The sequence below is a fragment of the Fusarium redolens genome (assembly GCF_020744475.1).
Source record: "Fusarium redolens strain MPI-CAGE-AT-0023 chromosome Unknown BKA55scaffold_4, whole genome shotgun sequence".
Taxonomy (NCBI): domain Eukaryota; kingdom Fungi; phylum Ascomycota; class Sordariomycetes; order Hypocreales; family Nectriaceae; genus Fusarium; species Fusarium redolens.
Genome location: NW_025763667.1, coordinates 478496 through 500110, shown reverse-complemented (window position 1 = coordinate 500110; position 21615 = coordinate 478496). Strand labels below are relative to the sequence as shown.

Below are 21615 nucleotides of genomic sequence, written 5' to 3'. Positions count from 1 at the left end.
TGAACGCTGAATACCATAGTTTATTTCTACATTGCCTCGTGGCCATTCTGGAACCTCGTACATGAATGTCAAATGATTGTGTCTTTTCAAGGGGTGACAGTACAAACACAGCTGTATATATGCATGCTGAGACCCATTTACAAGTAAAGAAAAGAACAAAGCAAATGAATAGTAAACGACTTTTGTTTTCCCAAGTCTGTTTCTTCCATAAATCGGAACTGGCCATAACCAAACATACATCCTAAAGCGCCCGTCTCATCAATCCTTGACTGATCTTTAAACGTCATTGCTCGCCCAAGAAACCTTTTCCCATATATATGTATCCCAGAAGAAAACGCCAGTACCAATCCAAGTTAAAATCACAAAGGAGTATCACAAAGTTCAAGGCATTTACTCGACCTCAGCCTTCTTGCGTCGCATGCTACCGAAACGTCGTCGGATACCATCACTGAGGCGGTGTCGGCCTGTTGAGTTGTTGCGGCGAATGTCAGTGTCGTTTGAGAATTCAGGGGTTGTTCGTGGATTCTCGCTGAAGCTTCGGTTGTGGCTGAATGGTGGACGTCTGCTGCCTCGCATGTTTGATGAGAGCTCGTACTCGACGGGTTCACCCCGGCGAATGCGTTTTTGCTCTTTGAGGTCCTTCTCATAGGTGTAAGAGGGCTCGCCCTTGCCCTTGAGGTCATCGGGATGGTATTGCTGTTCAGGTCAGTAACTGTTTAATGGTCGCATCATAGAAATGTCACTTACAATGCCATCCCAACGCTTGTATGCGCCACCGACAGCGTCAGGCTCTCTCATGAGATCAGCACCCTCCTCGTAATCGATGGTGTTGCCACTGATGTCCCGCTCGCCGCTGGGAATATCAGCAGTGCCTTGAAGGGGCATCTTCTTGAGTAGAGAATCTTGGATATTTTCTCTGGGAGTAGCTCGAAGAGCTTCTCGGTTCGAGTCTTCAACAGCGGCAACGGGTGAATACATCTTGTTGCGGTTGCGGCTAGCCAGAGTGGCGTCATAGGGACCGCCATGATGATACATCCCGCCAATGGTATCCAGAGCATCAATTGTGTCTGTCATGGGCATTTGCTTGCGACGAAGATGGGGGGCCCGATCGGCCGCGCGAGCCTCCTTTCTAAGGATGTCGAGAGGACGGTGAGACATGTCGCCTGGGTATCGTTGGATCAGTGAGCGTTGGCGTGAAACTCCGCAATTGCTGGTACTGAAGCTGCGGTTGTGTTGAACTTGGGGTCTATTACGTGGGGGCGGAACTCTAGCACTGGCCGACCGATTGACAGAGGAGCTGAATGGGACACGACGAGTATCGGATGGACCTGGGGGAGAATCCGGGGGGGATACGGTCACTGATGGAGCTGAAGATTGACGGCGCGCAGCTGCAGCGTCGGAGAAAGGGTTCGAGGAATGAAAGCTGTCGCGGGTTGGGCTGGCAGATGTTGGCGGAGTAGGATAGTTGCCTTGGCGATGTCTATGACTTGAATGGCTTGATTTGTGCTTGTGCTTTCTCTCGGGAGAGCGGTTTCTGTTTGAGTTTGAACTCGAGCCCTCAAGAGAAATGCCTCGAAGTTGAGCAGCAAGGTTGTGAGATGCGCCGATACCGGTGTCTTGGTTTGGTTCGATGTCGTTTAATGGGTCAAGAATGTAAGCCTTGGCCTATGCAATTGAGTTAGAATGTTTGCGATAAAGAAAAATGTAAAACAAAGTGCAGAAGAGTGATTGCGTGAAGATATTGTGTCTTTGTAAGTGGTCTGCCTTTTAGAACGTCATCAGGCTTGCGTGGACAGTGGGCTGTGGTACAGCTACGTAGGAATAAAGTTGCTTGGTCCTCTACTTGGCAAACACCAAGAAAACAGCCAAGCAACGTCAAGATTGGAGCCCGATACAGGGATCTGCATTGACGCAACAAATACAGCGATAAAGGGTCTCGCTGGGGCCCTGACGTTGTTCCATCATTGACAGGCTTGGGATGACGTTGGGGAGAAGCGGACAGAAAGTGATATCGGCCCTGACCAAGAAACAGAAGAGGAAAAGACTGGGTCATGATGGGCATGGACATTGACACCCACGAGCTAGGTAAGGGTCCAAAAACTTACCCATTGCTTGTCGCTTGAATCCTTCATTGTGGCGACTGCACTGCTCTGGAAGGAAGAGATGGGTTCTGGGGAATTGTTTAGGCCCCCGCGAAAGACTCGTCGGGTTCTGTTGAGTCGAGGCGCAATGACAATGGTGATCGAGTGAAAGAAGCGATGCGATGGAGCCTACAAGCAAATCGTATTCGAAGAAGATGATGATTGCGAACTCAATAGTCTAATGCAAATTCGCTTGATCGTTGGCGGGATCGATTCGGTTGTAAATGCGACGTATCAAAGTGACTGATTGATTGTGTTTCGGTGTAAGAGACAAAGTTTGGGGGAGAAGAGACAAGGGACCGGGACAGACAAGGTGGGAGGAGATGCAGCTCATTTATCAACGGAACGCACAGCACGCACAGCCTAATCCTTTAAAGACAAGGAGAAAAGAGCTTTGTTTTTTTTCCTTAGCTACGTAAGGTACAGGACAGGTACGGCAGGTACAAGGCAAAGAAAGTGAGGTAGGGTTGTAGATCTCAGAGCGGTCTCGTCCCCTCCAACTCATCATGCGCGCATTCACAGTCTCATCCTAGCGGGGAGGGGCACTTCCCGTCCCCCTCGTGATCCAAATAGCACCTTAAACATGAACTTGTCCACGCCATTCAAACTTCAGCCGCTCCATCCGCTTTCTGGCTCAACGCTATTGACGCCTCTTCAAACGGATCAGGGACTTTCCAGGCAAAACCGTTCATATTCTATTTCCCGTCTTGGGCAGAGTAAACTAGAAAACATGGAGGAGGGGTCACACTCAATTCGGTCCCGCACGTCAATGTCATTGTCAAATGTCAATCACTCAGTGTCTCTCACACAAGGCTCGGTCGATCGGCTTTCCTCAACTTTATTCTCCCAATCACGGCACACTCGGAAGTAATGGTTTGAGACGACGTCAGCTACACGAGGTTTTGAAGCCTCAACGCGCGTCCCCATCAAGAACAAAAGATAGACTAAAGGGCTTAGTAGTGGAGTGGACGTAGGTATAGCATGAAGAAGTCGAAATGATGGAATGCCAGCTGTCGGACAGTCACTACAAGGGAACCTCGCCATTTGATCAGTCACCTGATGCATCAAAAACCGTAACCAGCATCTTGGTCACTGCAGGCAAACCTTGTCTAAAAGGGTCTTCGCCTAACGAACTCGCTACTGCTTGTAGGGACTTTTTAGCCCGACAGGTGATTAATGTTCCCCTCTCCAATGGAATGGCTTCCCGTTGGTGTTTCAAAGGCTAAAGTGACGGATGACAGCTGGCGGACCCCAATTCAACGCCTAGGCCACCTCGATCAGGCCCGGTGGAGACGACGAACCCAGTCCAACAATGGAAGATATCACAGACCGCTACCTCTTTGCAGCATTTGCATTGATCACTTCAATGCCGACATCTACAATTGAGTTGTGCCTTATAAAAGATCCATAAGTATCATCCGAAATATTATTAATGGTCGAAGCTTTGACATTCCTATCGCAGAGCTTATATAGACAATGAATTGATCCTTGTGAGTTCAACAGGCCTCACCAGTTCCACGACAAGAGAGTGGCATCTGCTTTACACCCTCAGCTTCATATTTTTAGCCTCAAGGTTTGTACCTTTTCAATGACACCTTACCAGATCGTCCGATGTCTGGATATCTCGGCCAAGAAACTCTGCTGGCTTGGCTCCGGAACTGACGCATCTTATCAGCCATGACGTCCCATTGTTACCCTACGTCGATACTTGGATCAGCAGTAAATGTAGATACCCGGCATCCCGGACATCGGATCTTTCCGTTGCATCATTATCAAAATGACTCAGGCACGGCAGACGAATACCTGCGCCAGCAAATATCACGGAAATTGGGTCACCATCGTTGAACGGGTCTGAAGTTAACGTGAACGATGCCATCAAACCCCATCGTCGTCACCCGTTCATCTCGCCCCACTCGCCGGGAATAATTGCCGCGTGAAAAGACCAAACACAATTTAGACAACCCACGAAAGGGCGATTATCCGCTCTCATCTGGAGATAAAAGACAACATCAAAAGATTACGTCTGTATGACGTAGATAAACCTCCGACACGGACTATCGGGTTTGAATCAATGGCCCTCGTCGACTATTCCTCCTCAGAGTCCGACGACGAGAGCTCCGGTTCCGATTCCCACCATGTCAAGCGCCGCAAAGGAGTTGACGGCATCGCGGCTCACTCATCCCGGCAAAGAGACGGAGCCGTGACCAAAGTTGCAGATGCTTCGTCTATGCCACCTTTGCCCGACACCTTTCATGATCTGTATGCCTCTACTGTTCGACAGAGTGTCGTTGATGATCCGAGTCTGCACCATGGGCGGAAGCGCCAAGTTCCTCATGTAGTTGGTAACTGGCCCAGTCATGTTTACACCGAATGTGAGTTTAGATGCTACCTCAACTTCAATCCACGCATAGCTGACTTGCTTCAGGGCATCCCTCAACAAAACATCATGGCTTGTTGACAACCCTCATGGCTGACATCGAGAAGGAAGTGTCAAGTGAGATTAAGCTTCATAACTTCTTGACAAGCGACCTGGGATCACCTCTACCCCTTCACATTAGTCTGTCTCGGCCGCTATCGCTTACTACAGGGAACAAGGACGAGTTCTTGGACAGGATCACAGAAACACTCGACAACAGTGGTATCGCTCCCTTTGTTGTTCGAATACAAGGGCTTGCATGGTACAGATCACCAGATTCTGATCGCACGTTTCTCATTCTTCGTGTCGCCAGTGGCCCCAAGCCTTCTATAGACAGTAAGGATGGAGTAAGGCCTTTGAACCCAGAACTTACTTCACTGTTGACGAAGAGCAATGCGATTGCAACACACTACGGACAGCCACCGCTGTACCAAGGAAAAGCCAACGAGCCAGTGGGAAGTGCGTTCCATATATCCATTGGCTGGACATTTCACCTGCCAGCGGATGAGATGTCCTTCAAGACACTGCGATTGTTCAGACAACCCAAGTTTGATGACATTCGGAAATGGGAGATTAGTGTTACGGGAATCAAGGTCAAGATTGGAAATACCGTGAATCACACTGCACTGCAGGAGACTGGCCGGGGCGGAGGATCTTCGAAGCGCTCTTCTTTTCTCAAGTCATGACATAGCTGGTTCCATGTCATCATCGATTGTAGTTTACAAAAGTCATACGTTATTTATATTGGGGGAACCAACAGAGACCGACGTCAGAACAAACGGAGTCATGCAAAGCTGTCGAATCGCATGCCCGGGTGGAACGGACGGATTGTCTCGGGTTGCCTTGAACTCGGTTATCATTCCAGAATATTGGGGTCGTGAAGTTTCGGGTTGCTCCAGGCTACCGAGTATCAAATCGAGACATTAAGTCTTACTGGCCCTATCGAGAAAAAGCAACGATAGGGGAGATGCGAATCGGGTGTCTGCGGATTCTAAGCAAGCGACGCAAAACGACACCGGATGTCCGGAGAAGTCGCAGCACAATGTGACATCGTGCATATTGACATGACGTGACATTCGGCTTTTGAATAGGAAAGCAAGGGAGGGTCTCGAGCTGAGAAGAGGATACACCAACTAACTGAGCATGGTGGAATGTGAGATAAGGCCATTATTGCAGTTTGATATGAGTGCTAGCTTTCACACTGGACAACAGAGGACTTGAGGGATGAGAATAAGACATATGTTGGTGCCATGTGCGGGAGTTTAATGGGTTTTCAGCTCGTTAGGGAGAGGAAAAAATGCCAATTGAAACTATTATACTGTTATCGTTGGCTGTCTGCATTAGCGTGTCGTAGTTATCACTGCTAAATGTGAATAGCTTCACAATATGCAGCAGCTAACGCACGGACCCCTTCGATGTGATTGAGGCTGGCAACGGCAATGGAAAAGTCCCGGAAACGCGTGGGCTTGTTTTTCATGACCCCCAAGTTCAACGGTCGTAGCTAGGCCCCCTGGATAGAGAATCCTTGTCAGTGAGATTGAGTAATAAACGTTGTCGATCATTTGAATTGGAGGGGTAGATTTGATGTAAAAGCACGAGGTTTCATGTAAACAAAAGCCATGACTGGTTGATTATCTCCAACTTGAAAACACACAGAAGATTCAAGGGAAGGGAAGAAACTTGAGAGACATTGTGGAGGCTATGCTTGGACTAGGAAAAACAACATGATTAGACAGAAGCCACTGATTTCCTGAATAGGTATCATGCTTCAAGTTGAGGCCTAATTTGAGGGTTCTTTATTCGTGAAGGGAAGCAAAAAAGGAGGGGATTTATTTGGTGTTGCTTGGGAGGTGAATGGTTTGTTTACTTTCTTCAAGCCACACAAAGCCAATGCACCCCTCTTCACCACACACTGACCACTGAATGCCACTGAAGCGTACCACCTGCACCCACCAAATCAAATCAAAGCAAGGTTCCTTCCCGCCTCTGAAAGTGAACGCCGCTGGTGCTATCCTATCCCATGCCATCCATTGCCTTCTATTTCAGGTTCACCCTCTCAACACCATCACCAAAATCTTTCTTTATTTTCTCTCCTCTTCACCCTTTTTCTTCCCATCTGCACCTTCTTCCTCTTTCACTTCTACCCGCAAGGATTTACTGATTCTCTACCATCTCAATTGACTCTTCGTCAAAGAGTCAATTCTGATTTTCTTCAACGGTTCTTTTCACGTTCACCAAAACTTTTCGTGCCTCCAAAGCGCGGCTTCGTTCTGTGTTTTTCTCAAGCGACCAAGGCTCCCCAAACCGGGTTTCTACAAGAGGACCCTCCCCCCGTCTCCATCCAAGTTTCTACCCCGGAAGATCTTTGACCGCCTCCGAGAAACCCAGCCTCGCGCTGCAAGATTCTACCTTCCCGCCGATCTCGCGTGACATCCGTTCTCAAAACATTTCGCAGAGGTCTAGATTCACTCGGTCTCGTTCAAGGCTCAACAAACACAGCGACCCAGTATTCGCCTCGTAAACCATTGGGGAAAATCGCGGATCTCTGTTTTTTGACCCGCACTCAATCGATCGGCCGAAGCTCTTGTGCCCCTCCCCGCACCCTCGAGCTCTCTCCCCCCTCATCAACCAACAAAACAACCGCCAAAATGCCTTTCGACATCGATACCGCTCGCCGAAATAAGACGCCCCGACCTCTATCAGACTCGGAGCGCGCTCGCGTGGAAGAGTTCATCGACTCGATCCACTACTCTGCGCGATACTCGGACAGCGAATATGAATACCGTCATGTTCAACTCCCCAAAGCCATGCTCAAGGCTATTCCCAAAGACTACCACGATACCTCCAAGGGCACCCTCAAGCTATTGTGGGAGGAGGAATGGCGAGCTCTTGGAATTACTCAGGTACGACTTCACGCCCTTGCCAACGTGTGCCTCCATCGTTGGCGGAGGTGACATGATTGGAAGCAATCAGGACTAACAATCATGAAGAGTCTAGGATGGGAACACTACGAGGTCCACGAGCCAGAACCGCACATCCTCCTGTTTAAGTATGTTGTCATTGGCAATCCCAATATTGGGATCAACCTTCCATGCCTCCCGATGGCTAACGTGAATTTAGGCGACCACTCAACTTCCAACCCCCTCAGTAATCGGCTAGACGCACGACTCAAGATTTCCCCCAATGTCCCATACATATTTACTGCACAGCGCCCTCTTGTCGGTGCCATACTCAAGCTAAGACGGAGGTTTCCACGTCGGCTCACGATTTTACGGTCTGCACGTTCACGTTGAGATATAAAGAGAGAGAGAAGCAAAAAGAGACTTAATTGGTTCAACACGTTCGCAACGTCCCCGTCCCATTCAGTGCTCGGTAGCAGGCTTTGGCCTTGCTGTACCCATGCTATGATACGCGATTCCCTGTCGAGATGTAAAGGGGGGCGATTTACCAGTCTCCTGGGTTCGATGTCTGTGTATGACGCATGGACACTGAGTTGTTGTCCGAGCAGCAGGGCAGTGAGGGGATTTGCATGACAGAGTGGATGGGCTACGGATGATGGGAGTCGAGAATTGGATCCGCCATACCCTAACGACCAAGACATGGGGGGAACGTGATAATACGGAGTTGGATCTGGGAACGATCCGGAAACGCGTCGCGCGTCGGTGTTTGGGTTTGGGTTGGACATTTCGACAAGTGGTTGGTGGTTTCTAAACATGTTTTATTTGTTGAATGTCTCTGATTTGGGGCTACCTTTTTTTTTTTCGGAGGAGGAGGGGAAGGATTTGCTCAGTGATACCCCTTCTACAAGCGCATGATGGGGCAAAAATGGGCTTTGTGATGGAGGTTGGGTGCAGAAGTACATGGAGATGGATGATACAGCATCGCATAATAATAGGTAAACAAAATGATCGATTTACATATGCACGTCCGTGGGGATGGCCTCATTGTTGAAGTGTGGCGTTTCGGTCGCTGATCCGTGAATCATGGCTGATTTCCAGAGCCTTGGATGTGAATGCGCCACAATTGTGAAACAGCAAGTGGGAAAATAAGGGAGGATGTCTGTCATACGAGGGTCTTGGTTGGATGGGAATGTTGAGGGACTCAGTCAGCGTCTTTAATTATGCTATTCGGATATATTTACTGGAATACGATAATCCTCACGTATCCTCCGTAAGGTGAGCTGATCAGAAGCCACCGCCCGGCAGATCGTCTGATGTTTTGGTCCGAAGCTTTCCTAAATCCGCTAGGATGCTTTCAAATCAGCTCAGATCGCGGACATGCTTGGTAATTGGTGGTTTTGGACAGATTTCACTTACACCGTTACACTAAGACTAAGATTATGCATACAATTGCTGTCCGGGTGAGAGAGGGTATTGCGTCTTTGTTGCTGTTGCTAATCCTGTTTTAATTCTTGTCAAGATAATCCTCCTTCGTTAGTAGTAAATGCAGAAGGGTATTAAAACTCTCTGCGTTTGTAGACTTAAGAGGTTCTGTTAGAAGAGACAATTCGGTAGAGTTCTAGATCAATTCTACTCCTTCGCCTGACGGAAGTCGGAGCATTTCTGTATGCAGGTTGGTACCTACAACAGCCAGCGTGGCATCTTTCAATATGTCCGCATGTAGCACACGAGCAAGTTATTTATAACTACTCCGTCTCAAGTACTTCAAATTGCTTCTCAGCCCATGAATTCACCCTCTGTCTGAGTTTACTCGGAGTATCTTTGCAACGTCTCTTATTCCATTGAATTACAGGTACCGTTCGACTCAATCGCACCATCCCACTTTAGGAAAAGTGTCCATCGCTGCCCGCCGAAGCCGTCAACCCACTTTAGTCTACTTTACCCGCCGCTGACTTACTTCATACGTCGCTTCTTCTTTACAACAAAACGACGGCTTTGAAGACGGGACATTTTTCTTTCTTCTTTTTACATCACTTTTATTTTATTCATTCGCCTTTCACTCGTTGGCGATTGTAGCATCAAGTCTTTGTCATACTTTATCTTTCCTTACACACGATCTTGACATCTACGCACCGGCTCGTCGCTTGAGCTCATCAGCGACAATGAAGTCTGCGAGCAGACTATTCTATCTTTCTGTGTTTGCCCTCTGGGCTGCACCTGGTTCTTGCGAGAGCTCTAGTGATGAATGCCATGTATGTTATCGCCACCCACGCCACTACACAAGTCACCGTTAACACGTCTCTAGATCTCGCCCAAGTCAATCGTTGGCGATGCCTGCGCTTCGTATGCGACTCTCGATAAACTCAACACTCTGACCAAACCCGCCGTCGACGACCTCACCCACAACACCGACTTCTTCTCGCACTACCGAGTAAACCTCTTTCACAAGAAATGCCCATTCTGGAATGACGAAAATGGCATGTGCGGAAACATTGGATGCGCGGTCGAAACGCTGGACAACGAGGAGGATATCCCGGAGATCTGGCGTGCACATGAACTCGGTAAACTCGAGGGTCCCCGTGCTAAACATCCTGGGAAGAAGGCACAGCGCCAGCATCCTCAGCGACCTCTTGGAGGTAGTCTTGGCGAGAATGTGGGCGAGAGCTGTGTCTTCGAGTACGATGATGAGTGCGACGAGCGAGATTACTGTGTTCCTGAGGACGAGAGCGCTAGCTCAAAGGGCGATTATGTGAGCTTGGTTCGAAACCCGGAACGATTCACTGGATATGCAGGCGATGGGGCCAAGCAGGTCTGGGACGCCATTTACAGAGAGAACTGTTTCCAGAAGAGCTCCTTCCCCAAGTCTGCCGATCTCGGCCAGTCTGGATGGAACCGCGGTCCTGCTGCTCAAGATTTCAAGCAGATCCTTGATGCAGCGGGTCGCCAAGCTCAGCTTGAGGAGCGCCGTCAGGAGAACCCCAACACTCCGTTTGTCGCAAACACTGGCTTCGAGGTTGACGATGAGTGTCTTGAGAAGCGTGTGTTCTACCGTGTGATGTCCGGTATGCACGCCAGTATCAGCACTCATCTCTGCTGGAACTTTCTGAACCAGACTACTGGCGAGTGGAGCCCTAACCTGTCCTGCTACGAACACCGTCTGCATAAATTCCCCGAGCGCATTGGAAACGTCTACTTCAACTATGCACTCATGACCCGCGCTATCGCCAAGGTTGGCCCCTATCTCCAGAAGAAGGATTACAAGTTCTGTATGGGAGATGCTTCTGAGGATGCTGCCACTCGCGCTAAGGTCCTTGAGGTCACCGAGAAAGCTGCCAGTGTTCCTCAAATATTCGACGAGAGTCTGATGTTTGTCAACGGTGAAGGCCCATCTCTGAAGGAGGACTTCCGCAACCGTTTCCGCAATGTCAGCCGTCTTATGGACTGTGTTGGCTGTGACAAGTGCCGTCTCTGGGGCAAGCTCCAAACAGCTGGCTACGGCACCGCTCTGAAGATTCTTTTCGAGCTCGATAACAACAGTGACGACGTTCCTTACCTCCAGCGCACCGAGCTTGTCGCTCTTTTCAACACCTACGCTCGTATCAGCAGTTCTCTCCATAACATTGGACAATTCCGCCAGATGATGGAGGAGAAGGTCCTCGCGGAGAAGGAGCAGGAGGGTCTTGAGGATCTCAGCAAGAATGATAAGTTCAACAAGAAGTTTGAGGAGGAGGCTGAGGAGAACCCTCAGATGGACGACGCTGTTAGGGAGTTTATCGAGCTGCGACAGAGGGGCCCTAAAGATGATAGCACGATGGCTCACATTGCATTCGAACTCGCCCAATTCAAGGCTGCTATCAAGATCATCCTTAAGGGATGGGTGCGCACGCCCAAGGCACTGTAAGTTTATACCCCTCTCCCACCAAACTATGTGCGAAAAAGACTAACAATAGCAGATGGCATGTGTTTACGTCGGAAGTTCAGCGTCTTTACAGAGTTTGGGTCGGTCTTCCGGTTGGTCGTAGGTGGTGGTCGTTCCGGCTACCTAACCTTGACGTGTTTCAGGACGAGCTATGAGATAGTGTTATACTAGCGGTTGTTTTTTTCTTGCATATATAAAACCAGATTGCAGTTGTTGGTATTTGGCGTTTGCTTTGCTCAAGGCATTTCGGTTGGCGTTGATCGGGGGTTTAGCTACAAATAGCGAAGAGATTATATTCTTATATGGTTTGTGATTGAGTTTGCGTGAACGCTGTGTTGTTGTCTTTGTTCTTTGCTTTTGATGCATCCAGTCAAAGTCAGACCAATACTCCTTCAAGTCTCGCCTGTTTCTTGATGTCCAACTGTTTGATTGGCTTGTCAGCCTCCAAGACCTATCACTTCGTTCGAGATGTTGCCCGTGGCGTTGCTTTTGGTCGAGGGCTGAAGTCTATCCGGTGTTTTATCCCATGGTTTGGTGACGGCTTCCTCCACGGGACTCTTTGAGGCGTAAGATGCGTCAATGAGAGGGGTGATCAATCAACAGAAAGCCGCATATTCTGTGGCTTGGTTTTACCACTTCCCAAGTGACTTTATCTCGCCATTGTGAATCTCAGAAGCCAGTCTTGCCTGCTATAAATATGCAGCCAGTCCCAAAGGTAGAAGTTACATCTCCAGCTACGCATTCTCACACTACCTCACTATGAAGCTTGCCCATGTTCTATCTCTCCTCGCCCTCATCGGACCCATCGCATGCGACAAAAAATATCTATGGCCTCCCAAGGAAGTAGTCCGGCCAACAAAGGAAGAAATAATATCGAGGGAAGCATGGCTCGACACCCTACGAAACATCACTGCAGCATGTGAAAAAGTCGTGGTAGAAAGTCGACGACCAGAGGCTCAATTCGACGAACAGCTCAACCTTCACGTAGTGGGCGTGCAAAAGGCTACAGCGAAAGCAGCAAATAGATTTCTTGCGGACAGGGATCCTATGGTAAGGCAATGCCTCCTTCACAGGTTTGGAGTCGATTCTTAAAAATCGCAGGACAGGAATACTTGTTATGACCTCATGGAGCATTTTCCCAAGGTGACAATACCGCTTTTGCTAGAGATGACAGTGGGGATAATAATATGTATGGTGTTAGGTTGCTGCAAAATGCCATAAAGCATTGGATTGTCTTCGTTCCCCAGAGCTTGCTTGTTCGGACGCGCTCACTGGAGCGGGAAAATGCAACCTCGGTACTAATTTGAGGATGCTCAGATATTTATTCACGGTACGGTTCGAATTCTCCCCCAGCTTCTTCATCATGTGATGTAACGTTTTCGCAGGTATATGAATACAACTTCAGCAAGAGATGTCAGAATGATACAAGAATAGAAGCTCCTCCCCTGCCAAAGGTCGAGTTCATGCGTGAGCATCTTATGAAGACTGCTAAGGCTTATATGAACATTGAGGAGTACTGCAAGTCCAAAGGGTTAGAGACACCTTCGGTTGTGGCGTAGGTTAATGAACGTCAGGGGCCCTTTCAGCTGTCGAGGGCTGTGAAACTGGGGATGGTTGATTAACTTTGAGGCCCCCAACCGAGGAGCAGGGATGATACAGCTGGGGAGAAGAGAGATTATCAGTTGAGAACGAGTTGGAATGTAAATTGATGTCAGTTGCATGAGTTTACTGTCAAAGAAAAAGAGTGAAGAGTCCGTTCATTGTGAATTGTATCATCATGTCTCGTCAAGCCGTATAAGCCAAGACCGAGAGAGACCAAGCTGCACGTCAATCACACAGCTGCTCTTAACATGAATCATGAATAACGCCATCACATCAACACATGACTCCAACTTCCAAAAAGCAAACATAAATTGTCATTTCAAGGTCCTTTTGCACACAGACTTTCTCTCCACGTGTGACGCTGAAACAGCGGTGTTGTCAACCACGCAGCACAGCCTTCACCAACCAATAACGTCACATATCTCTCAATTGGTGTGGTTGCGCCCTACCAGGCTGGTGGTAGAGAACCCCTTTTACCGACAGGTCGGTTCTGCAGGCTGTACGAGGAAGGTGATACATGAACTCGGCCCCCGATTTCTCTCTCACGATGCAGACCGTTTCTATTGAAGCTGCTTAACAAGGTCAATTCCTCCGTCTCACCGCTTCGCATTATACAGTTATTTCGGATTAAATACCAGAATGTCCAAGATTAGATGAATTCGTAAGATCATCAGCCAAGAATTGGAGTTTCAAGCCTCTCCTCGCCTACAGTAGCGTTAGGCCCCCCTGTGAACCAACCTCGCGGGTTCGCTTCTAGCTCGGCTGCCATGTCTCCCCGGTCGCGGATGTGATTCCGGTGCATAGACGGGTCCCATTCTGTTGGGACCGTTCGAAATGTGGCTGCACTTGAGCCCCAGATGGTCGGGTCTGGTTCCCCTCTGTCGGTAACGGGAGGAGCCTTTGTGCTTGGCTGTTATTGGAAGCCCTATAACTAGTCAGCTGGTCCCCAGGATATGTGTTCTCTGGAAACGGTTTTCTTACTCTGTTGTATCAGTAACTATGCATCTCTTGTCTGGTGTCGGTGGCTCTTGTGAGCCGACTGATAGAGTCAACAATGTTCCGAGGAGAGACAGCAGTATTTCCCTTGAGGAGAGTGCTTATAAGCGGTATGTTGGCAGCCTTGTTTGTCGACGGAAGCTAATGGTCATGAACAGGGACAATCCCGATCCGTCAAGGAATACCCTCGTTCCTCTTGAGAGTCAAAAGATCGAAGACCGCCATGAACCCAGTTCCGAACATGGATGTACCCTTCCTACACCCAGCCTGCCATCTTCACCTTCCGTCGTGGCACCAATGGATGCCTATCTTAGGTGCGGCGAAAGCCTCGAAGCTAGGTTGATAAGGCTTGGTGCAATCCTGTCTCAAGATAGACAGACATCTGAGCCTGAGAACATATCTCTGTCACCAGAAGCTTCAAGCTGGGATGTCGTCAACACCCCACAAACACTCGACCAAAAGGTACCAAGCACTCCTTTGCTTCAGCCTACCCAAGGTCCCAAGACTACAGACCTTCAACCAACAACGACGGACCCAGACATCGAAGTCATAGGCAGAATATCCGTTGACTCAAAGTCCGTGTCTGACCTCCTTCTGTCCGGAGCTTCGCAGACAGCCAGTGATAGCACAGAGGACTATAAAGAAGCAGTTATTGAGTACCGAAATGCCGCCAAACGATCCAGGTATGCGTTATCTATTCTTCCATTAGTATTGGGCTGACACTATGTAGGCGTAAGGACAGGGCTCGCATTCATAAGGACCTCAAGAAGCGATCTCACAAGAAGAGAGAAGCCAAGAGCGGGAGTGTATGAGGATGAGATGGGAAGGACTTACCTGTAGTCTTGCTTGTGTCTACCTAGACTCTAATGGAAGCAGTTTCTGAATGTTGCATTGTTTTCTCGAGCTTCTCCTGCACTGCGTCGATGGGCACGACGTCGTCAATTAAGGAGTTGCAGTAGGCTTAGGTTCCGTGTCCTTAACAACATCAATGGTAAGAAGAAAAGAAAAGAACACCAGCAGTAGCTAAACAGGTTAGTCACCCATCACGCAATCCCTCAATGATACATACCAACATGGTGCATACCCCCAAAAGGTGAAGCTCAAACCCTCCAACCAATGCCTTCCCACTCATCATAGTCCGTTGATGTCTCCAAGTCCGAACAGCACCGAGAATTATCGTCCCAATCGAGAAGGAATAACAAGTCATCGCTAAAGGTTTCCCCGTGACGAAGTATCCAAATTCCTGGTGCTGACCCTCATGCTGCAGTGAAAACAGTTGCGCAACCAACGTTCCAACCATTGACATGGCGACTGATGTACGAAGATAACCCAGAAACGTTCTTTCGTTGGCTATAACCCCACGTCAGTAATGTAACACCCTCAACTATATCCCATCCCTTCTGCCAGTGCATATCGGAAACACAACACATGCCACTCAACCCCACGAGCCGAACCACACCTGTATGCATTCCCATCTTCAAACCCACATCACGAGACCCCTTTTCCTCATGCCCGTCAAAGATCTTCCTCCAATCTCAAGCCAGTTTCTTCGGTGCACATACCTAGATGATCCCTCGACGCCGAAAAGTCAACCTCACAGCTCACATACTCCTTCCAGAACCTCCCCAGCCTTGTCCTCTTCTCCTCCTTCTGCGGCGCAGCGGGAGTATCTCCACGCGCGGAGGTGTTGCTGTTTCGGGGCCTTGTATCTGTGTTGTTTCCATCCGATGTCTGAGAAGGGCGATGGGATGCATGTTGTGATGGTGGACGATTAGATAGGTCTTGCAGGGAGTATTCTGAGTTTGACCTTGAGCGAAGCATGCTGTGATATGCGCGGATATAGAGTCAATGGGCCAAATATGAGATCTGAATTGGATTCTTTGATGTTGTGAGATTGGTTTAGTTTGCGAGTGTCAATTGTTGTCCAACATGTGCGGATGTCGGCGCGTGTAAGCGGATGCTTCCGATAGCCTTGGGCGCCGAGCCGGCCCCTCTTAGCCGGAGGACCACGGAGCATGGGGATCCATTAAACGAGCCGGAATATCTGAAACATTACTTCATTTGGACGTAAACATGAGTGTAAACATATAAGTGAAACATTTCATCTGAAAGGCAGTTCACTGATATGTAGGCAGTTGGTGTTATTGACAGTAGAAGTTAGTTCACCTTCATATGGCACGCAAGCATTCCAATAACTTCAACGTCAATAAACAAACTACGCACTATGATAATCTAAACTCAATGATCTACTTCCGCATGCATCGGCACTTTTACCGGCTCTTGTATCCAAATACCCCATTCAGCAGCCAGAATTCTCTCTTAAATCTATCATCATCCTCTTTTAAGCCAAGGCCCGATATCCTCCCCAAGTGCCGAAACTGCCACATATGGCAACTGCAACGAAAAAAGCACCCTTGGCTTCCATTACTACACAAACCTTGTATTAATAAAAGTCATAGTTTTTTTCTTTAACTACTTTTAACGGAAGACTTAGCGGGCTTTCCGAGTTCCCCGGCGGTGCGCTCCGACCGACGTTGGGAATAACGGGCCGCAGACCCGTATTTCCCGATTCGTCCAGAAGTGTTATGTCCCAGGCTGTCGGGACTCTCTCTAAGCCATCATCATACGTGAGAATCGTAAGGAGAAATGTCCACTCAGCTGAGATTATAAAGATAAGACGATTCACAACATCATATCATTTTGCATAAAACATGTGAACTTTCTTCACTTCTAATATATTATACATCGCACCACGTGTTTTCTTTTCTTATCTCTCTTCTCCCGGAAGCACCGGTGTCGTCTTCCGCTCTCACGGTCCGTATATACCGGCGTCCAGTCTCCCCCGTCCCTTCATCTCTGAAACCAAAGTTCCCTATTGGGGTCTTTCACCGGCCTGTTCAGCCGGTCCGTCTAAATACACAGGTCAACCCTGCTGCGGGGCCATCTCTGCTACTGCTTATTAGTGAGCGGATGCCTATCTCGACGGATGCACATTGAATCCTTGTTCCCTGCGATCGCGAGCTTAAGTCAACCGATTGTGCTTTTTGCTTATCCCGTTCGCCTCATGTTACTTAGCTGCAGATGACCCCTATGTGCCGCTCGCGTACGTTGCTTGCAGGACGGGATGGTATAAGGGGGGCTGTTATCACATTTTGGGTTTCGTTGATACACACTTCTTCTTTTCGTACCTCGGTTCAACTTGCCTGTGCTGTCTTTTGTTCAACTTGGTATATACACACGTGAAGCACGGCGTAGCAAGACGACATCATACAGGACGACTTTGACATTCGTGATAGCACAATGAACGACTCAAACACCCCTTCAACTCCTGATACGGAGTACTCTCCTCCATGTAGTCCACAGCAGAAGATTCAGCATCTGAGAGATACTCGCTCTGCAGCACGGGAGAAACTGACAAGGCTGACGCTGGTGGAAAAGGCATGACTTGCTGGTTCTTTGAGTGGTCATACACTAACCCTTCTAGGTCTCACTCCTCACAGCCGCAGACTTTTGGAGAACAAAAGCTATTCCTGAGAAGGGCATCCCTTCGATCAAGACAACTGATGGTCCCAATGGCGCACGCGGTGGTATCTTTGTTGGCGGCACCAAGGTCAGTGATATTGCCTTGACATCACAAGCATGACTGAAACAGAACATGCAGGCCGCACTGTTCCCCTGTGGTATCTCTCTGGCAGCAACATGGAACAAAGATCTTCTCTACCAGGTCGGACAGCATCTAGCGCTTGAAGTTCGTGCTCGATCAGCAGAAATGCTTCTCGCCCCAACAGTCTGCATGCACCGCCATCCTCTTGGCGGTCGTAACTTTGAGTCCTTCTCCGAAGACCCCCTTCTCACTGGAAAATTGGCAGCGCAGTATATCAAGGGTCTTCAAGACAGAGGCGTTGCAGCGACTATCAAGCGTAAACACCATCAATGACATAATTTGGGGGGAGTGTGCTGACATGGCGATAGATTTCGTTGGAAATGAGCAAGAGACTAACAGACTCACGATAGACTCGCTCATCACTGAGCGTCCTCTTCGGGAGATCTACCTGAAACCGTTTGAGATTGCTATTCGAGAGGCTAACCCCTGGGCTGTCATGACTTCGTACAACCTCATCAACGGTGTTCACGCTGATATGAACAAGCACACATTGAAAGACATCCTCCGTGGAGAATGGGGATATGAGGGGTAACCAACCCACCTCAAGAGCATGACCGAAGATCTAACTTGTTGCAGAACTGTAGTGTCCGACTGGGGAGGGATCAACTCATCAATCGAATCCGTAGAAGCAGGCTGCGACATCGAATTCCCCTACTCCTCAAAATGGCGTCTGGACAAGCTCGTCACAGCAGTCAACGAGGGTCGTATTTCGATTGAGGATATTGACCAAGCAGCAGAGAATGTACTCACGTTGGTAGAACGACTCAAGGGAGGTGACATGTCGCCTGAGGCACCTGAGCGGGAAGATGACCGTGAGGAGACGAGGGAACTCATCCGAACTGCTGGTCACGAAGGTCTCACGCTTCTCAAGAATGACGGTGGCATCCTCCCGCTTTGTCCCAAGTCTACCAAGGTCGCTGTTATTGGACCGAACGCCAATCGACATATTGCAGGCGGTGGAGGTAGCGCCAGTTTGAACCCGTATTACAACACCATTCCGCTTGACAGCATTCGCAAAGTGTCTAAGCAGAAAGTCTCATTCGCTCAAGGCTGCCATATTCACAAGTGGCTCCCCGTCGCATCTGAGTACTGCACCGAACAATCCGGCAAGCCAGGTGTTCACATCGATTGGTATGCGGGTGATAAGTTCGAGGGCAATCCAGTAGTGAAGCAGCGCCGAACAAACACGGATCTCTTCCTCTGGGACTCAGCGCCCTTGAGCGAAGTCGGCCCCGAATGGTCTGCCGTGGCCACGACGTATCTCATGCCCCGGACAACAGGTAAACACACCATCAGTTTCATGAGCGTTGGACCCGGAAAGCTCTTCATCAATGGTAAGTTGGTTCTCGATCTGTGGGACTGGACCGAAGAAGGCGAGGCGATGTTTGACGGCTCGATTGACTACCTCGTGGATGTCGATATGGAAGCCGACAAAGCTGTTGAGCTCCGCGTGGAGATGACGAATGAACTTCGTCCCATTTCGAAGCAGAAGCAATTTGGTATTACCCACAAATACGGTGGTTGCCGTATTGGATATAAGGAGCAAGACCAGGTGGATTATATCCAGCAGGCGGTCCAGACGGCTCGTGATGCTGACGTCGCTGTTGTTATTGTTGGAGTCGATGCTGAGTGGGAGTCGGAGGGGTATGATCGCCAAACAATGGATCTTCCTGCCGATGGAAACCAGGACAGACTCATCGAAGCCGTTGTCAAAGCTAACCCCAAGACTGTTGTCGTTAATCAATCTGGTAGCCCGGTCCATATGCCGTGGGTCGATCGAGTACCTGTCATTCTCCAGGGCTGGTACCAAGGACAAGAAGCCGGTAATGCCTTGGCAGATGTCCTCTTCGGCATTGAGAACCCAAGTGGCAAGCTCCCCGTAAGTGATCTGACCTGCCCTGTGCAATCCTTCGCTGACACCAAACAGAGTACGTTCCCCAAGCGCATCGAGCATACCCCAGCATGGCACACCTGGCCCGGCGAGAACCACAAAGTGCTGTACGGCGAAGGTCTCTACATCGGCTACCGACACTACGACCACGCCAAGATCGAGCCTCTCTTCCCCTTCGGCCACGGCCTCTCCTACACAACCTTCGAGTATGGCCGTCCCGAGGTCTCAACGAGGACTCTTACGCCTAATGGCGAGATCAAGATCACCCTCGCCATCTCCAACATCGGAACCCGCGCCGGCGCAGAAATCGCGCAACTCTACGTCCACGACGAAAAGAGTCGATTGCCAAGACCTGAGAAGGAGCTTGTGGCGTTTGAGAAGGTATTCCTTGAAGCTGAAGAGACGAGACATATCACCATCAGGTTGGATAAATACGCTGTTGGGTATTATGACGAGACTGTTCCGGGATGGATTGCTGAGGAGGGCGCTTTCAAAGTGTTGATCGGAGCGTCGAGTACGGATATCAGGTAAGTTTCTTCGACGCAGTTGGAGATGTGCGCTAATCGTGTAGACAATCGACGAAGTTCAATGTGAAGGAGTCGTTTACCTGGGTGTTCTGAAGGAATAACATGAGAGGACTGTTCATAAGGAATTCGACGATGGAAGAGAATCGAGATGGTATCAACTATACTTCCGGTCGAGGCGCATCGGCATACCGTGAGCAGATTTTTAAGAAGATATTGTCGCGCATTTGTGAAGCTTCTGTCGCCCGAGTGTGAACTGTCCCTAAACCCGCATCAGATAACTGTCCAAACGAACCCTACCAAGTCATAGCGCCCATTGGAGAAGTTGTATTTGCATGTCACATTGAGCATAGGTTCATAAACTGCTGGCTTTCGTTCAAAGACGCCATTGGATCCTTGACAAGTCCAATGCCAAGGGTTGTGTCCCAGTGTTATTCTCATTCTGTTCTTGTTTGCGTGTTAGGTCAGGATCCCCGGCACAGACGACAAAATGGACATACCTCATGTATCAAAATTATACTGCCAACGTGCTCTGGCCATGCACGTCGGCGATTCCGCATGTATCAAGTCCCTGCGTCTTCTCATCCAGTACTCTCGCCCATCCCATGGTTTTTGACTCGTCCCGTTCAATCGCGCTCCTCACGATCCTTGCCCTCAGGGCTACGACTCCTGCTTCGCCCTCTGTTCCGTCCACCAGCGCCTCGTCCACGCCCAGGTTTGCCAGGCGGAGGTCGCACGAAGGCAAAGTCCACCGAGATCGTCTGATCAAGCAACTTCTGGTTATGCGCACCATCGATAGCAGCGCGAGCCTCCTCCAGTGTCGTGTACTCAATCAGCGCGTATCCCTAAACACCACTGTATCAGCGATCCAATCTAATCCGCCCATGTTTCGCGTGCTGCGCTTACCTTCACGTAACCGCTTCTTCGGTCGAGATTCAGGTGCATGTTCTTTATCTCGCCGTACTCTCCGAAAAGATCTTGTAGGGCTTCTTCGTCTGCTTCTTCGTGGACGTTTGTTACGACGATGATCCAGCCTTCGATGGAGCGGACGGCTGTGGCTTTGGTGTGTGTTTGCATGTCGGATTCGTTTCGCGCGGGGGGAGGGGGAGAGCCCGCCTCAACATCAACGTCCATTTCCACGTCGGCCATTTTGACGGATTGTGATTTAAGGGAGGGTTATTCGGTATGGATGGCGAGGGTGGTGTTGTTAGCTTGAGTAACGGCAGCTACCTGCCAGAGTGCATAGTTCAAGGTGGAATTGATATCACGTGACGCAAACAATGAGACCGAAAGCATTTCATATTCGAATCATCAATATTCTATTGGAGATCTTGGTCTCGAGCTATCTGCAGTTTTTGGACATGTTGTGCTGAATTTGAGCTGTTATACGTGGAATCTTGTTGTTTGGCATTTCCGTCGGATTTGACATCGATCCTCAGGCATGCATAAGTCAAGGATGTCATCCATCAGCATGAGTCACTCGCCGAGAACCCCAAAGAATTTGCAGCGTCTACGATGCGTTCCAGAGTCGCCTGTTTGGCCCAGTCGCCCTTTTACCAGAA

The 21615-nt window shown here is 49.3% G+C and overlaps 10 protein-coding genes across 10 annotated transcripts; 7 read left to right on the top strand and 3 right to left on the bottom strand.

Annotated features, from left to right (window-relative positions):
• Positions 1-18: 18 nt before the first annotated feature.
• BKA55DRAFT_559818 (uncharacterized protein) lies at positions 19-2601 on the bottom strand. Its single transcript, XM_046192017.1, has 3 exons — positions 2106-2601; positions 748-1665; positions 19-696 (listed from the first exon to the last, which is right to left on the bottom strand). Exons 1-3 carry the CDS (start codon positions 2130-2132, stop codon positions 391-393), a joined length of 1251 nt encoding a protein of 416 aa, XP_046052687.1. The 5' UTR covers positions 2133-2601; the 3' UTR covers positions 19-390.
• A 1611-nt stretch (positions 2602-4212) lies between these two features.
• Positions 4213-5243, top strand: BKA55DRAFT_504810 (uncharacterized protein; the record flags this gene model as incomplete). Its single annotated transcript, XM_046187128.1, has 2 exons — positions 4213-4513; positions 4567-5243. 2 exons carry the CDS (start codon positions 4213-4215, stop codon positions 5241-5243), a joined length of 978 nt encoding a protein of 325 aa, XP_046052686.1.
• A 1962-nt stretch (positions 5244-7205) lies between these two features.
• On the top strand, positions 7206-7708 carry BKA55DRAFT_591076 (regulatory subunit of cyclin-dependent kinase; the record flags this gene model as incomplete). Its single annotated transcript, XM_046195186.1, has 3 exons — positions 7206-7460; positions 7548-7606; positions 7678-7708. 3 exons carry the CDS (start codon positions 7206-7208, stop codon positions 7706-7708), a joined length of 345 nt encoding a protein of 114 aa, XP_046052685.1.
• Positions 7709-8282: 574 nt separating this feature from the next.
• Positions 8283-8656, top strand: BKA55DRAFT_559807 (uncharacterized protein). Its single transcript, XM_046192016.1, has one exon. The coding sequence runs from the start codon at positions 8287-8289 to the stop codon at positions 8506-8508; it is 222 nt and encodes a 73-aa protein (XP_046052684.1). The 5' UTR covers positions 8283-8286; the 3' UTR covers positions 8509-8656.
• Positions 8657-9619: 963 nt separating this feature from the next.
• BKA55DRAFT_504467 (endoplasmic reticulum Oxidoreductin 1-domain-containing protein) lies at positions 9620-11358 on the top strand (the record flags this gene model as incomplete). The annotated part of the gene is made up of 2 exons (XM_046187096.1): positions 9620-9709; positions 9763-11358. The coding sequence occupies 2 exons, from the start codon at positions 9620-9622 to the stop codon at positions 11356-11358; spliced, it is 1686 nt and encodes a 561-aa protein (XP_046052683.1).
• Positions 11359-12135: 777 nt separating this feature from the next.
• BKA55DRAFT_686384 (uncharacterized protein) lies at positions 12136-12935 on the top strand (the record flags this gene model as incomplete). Its single annotated transcript, XM_046198934.1, has 2 exons — positions 12136-12426; positions 12762-12935. 2 exons carry the CDS (start codon positions 12136-12138, stop codon positions 12933-12935), a joined length of 465 nt encoding a protein of 154 aa, XP_046052682.1.
• Positions 12936-13977: 1042 nt separating this feature from the next.
• On the top strand, positions 13978-14786 carry BKA55DRAFT_686383 (uncharacterized protein; the record flags this gene model as incomplete). Its single annotated transcript, XM_046198933.1, has 3 exons — positions 13978-14084; positions 14133-14657; positions 14705-14786. 3 exons carry the CDS (start codon positions 13978-13980, stop codon positions 14784-14786), a joined length of 714 nt encoding a protein of 237 aa, XP_046052681.1.
• A 66-nt stretch (positions 14787-14852) lies between these two features.
• Positions 14853-15913, bottom strand: BKA55DRAFT_270221 (uncharacterized protein). The gene is made up of 2 exons (XM_046185467.1): positions 15537-15913; positions 14853-15324 (listed from the first exon to the last, which is right to left on the bottom strand). The coding sequence occupies exons 1-2, from the start codon at positions 15793-15795 to the stop codon at positions 15011-15013; spliced, it is 573 nt and encodes a 190-aa protein (XP_046052680.1). The 5' UTR covers positions 15796-15913; the 3' UTR covers positions 14853-15010.
• Positions 15914-17274: 1361 nt separating this feature from the next.
• On the top strand, positions 17275-20149 carry BKA55DRAFT_591073 (glycoside hydrolase superfamily; the record flags this gene model as incomplete). The annotated part of the gene is made up of 7 exons (XM_046195185.1): positions 17275-17403; positions 17459-17584; positions 17636-17894; positions 17947-18166; positions 18215-19517; positions 19566-20056; positions 20101-20149. The coding sequence occupies 7 exons, from the start codon at positions 17275-17277 to the stop codon at positions 20147-20149; spliced, it is 2577 nt and encodes an 858-aa protein (XP_046052679.1).
• A 728-nt stretch (positions 20150-20877) lies between these two features.
• On the bottom strand, positions 20878-21339 carry BKA55DRAFT_559789 (uncharacterized protein). The gene has a single exon (XM_046192015.1). The coding sequence runs from the start codon at positions 21200-21202 to the stop codon at positions 20927-20929; it is 276 nt and encodes a 91-aa protein (XP_046052678.1). The 5' UTR covers positions 21203-21339; the 3' UTR covers positions 20878-20926.
• Between the last annotated feature and the right edge of the window lie 276 nt (positions 21340-21615).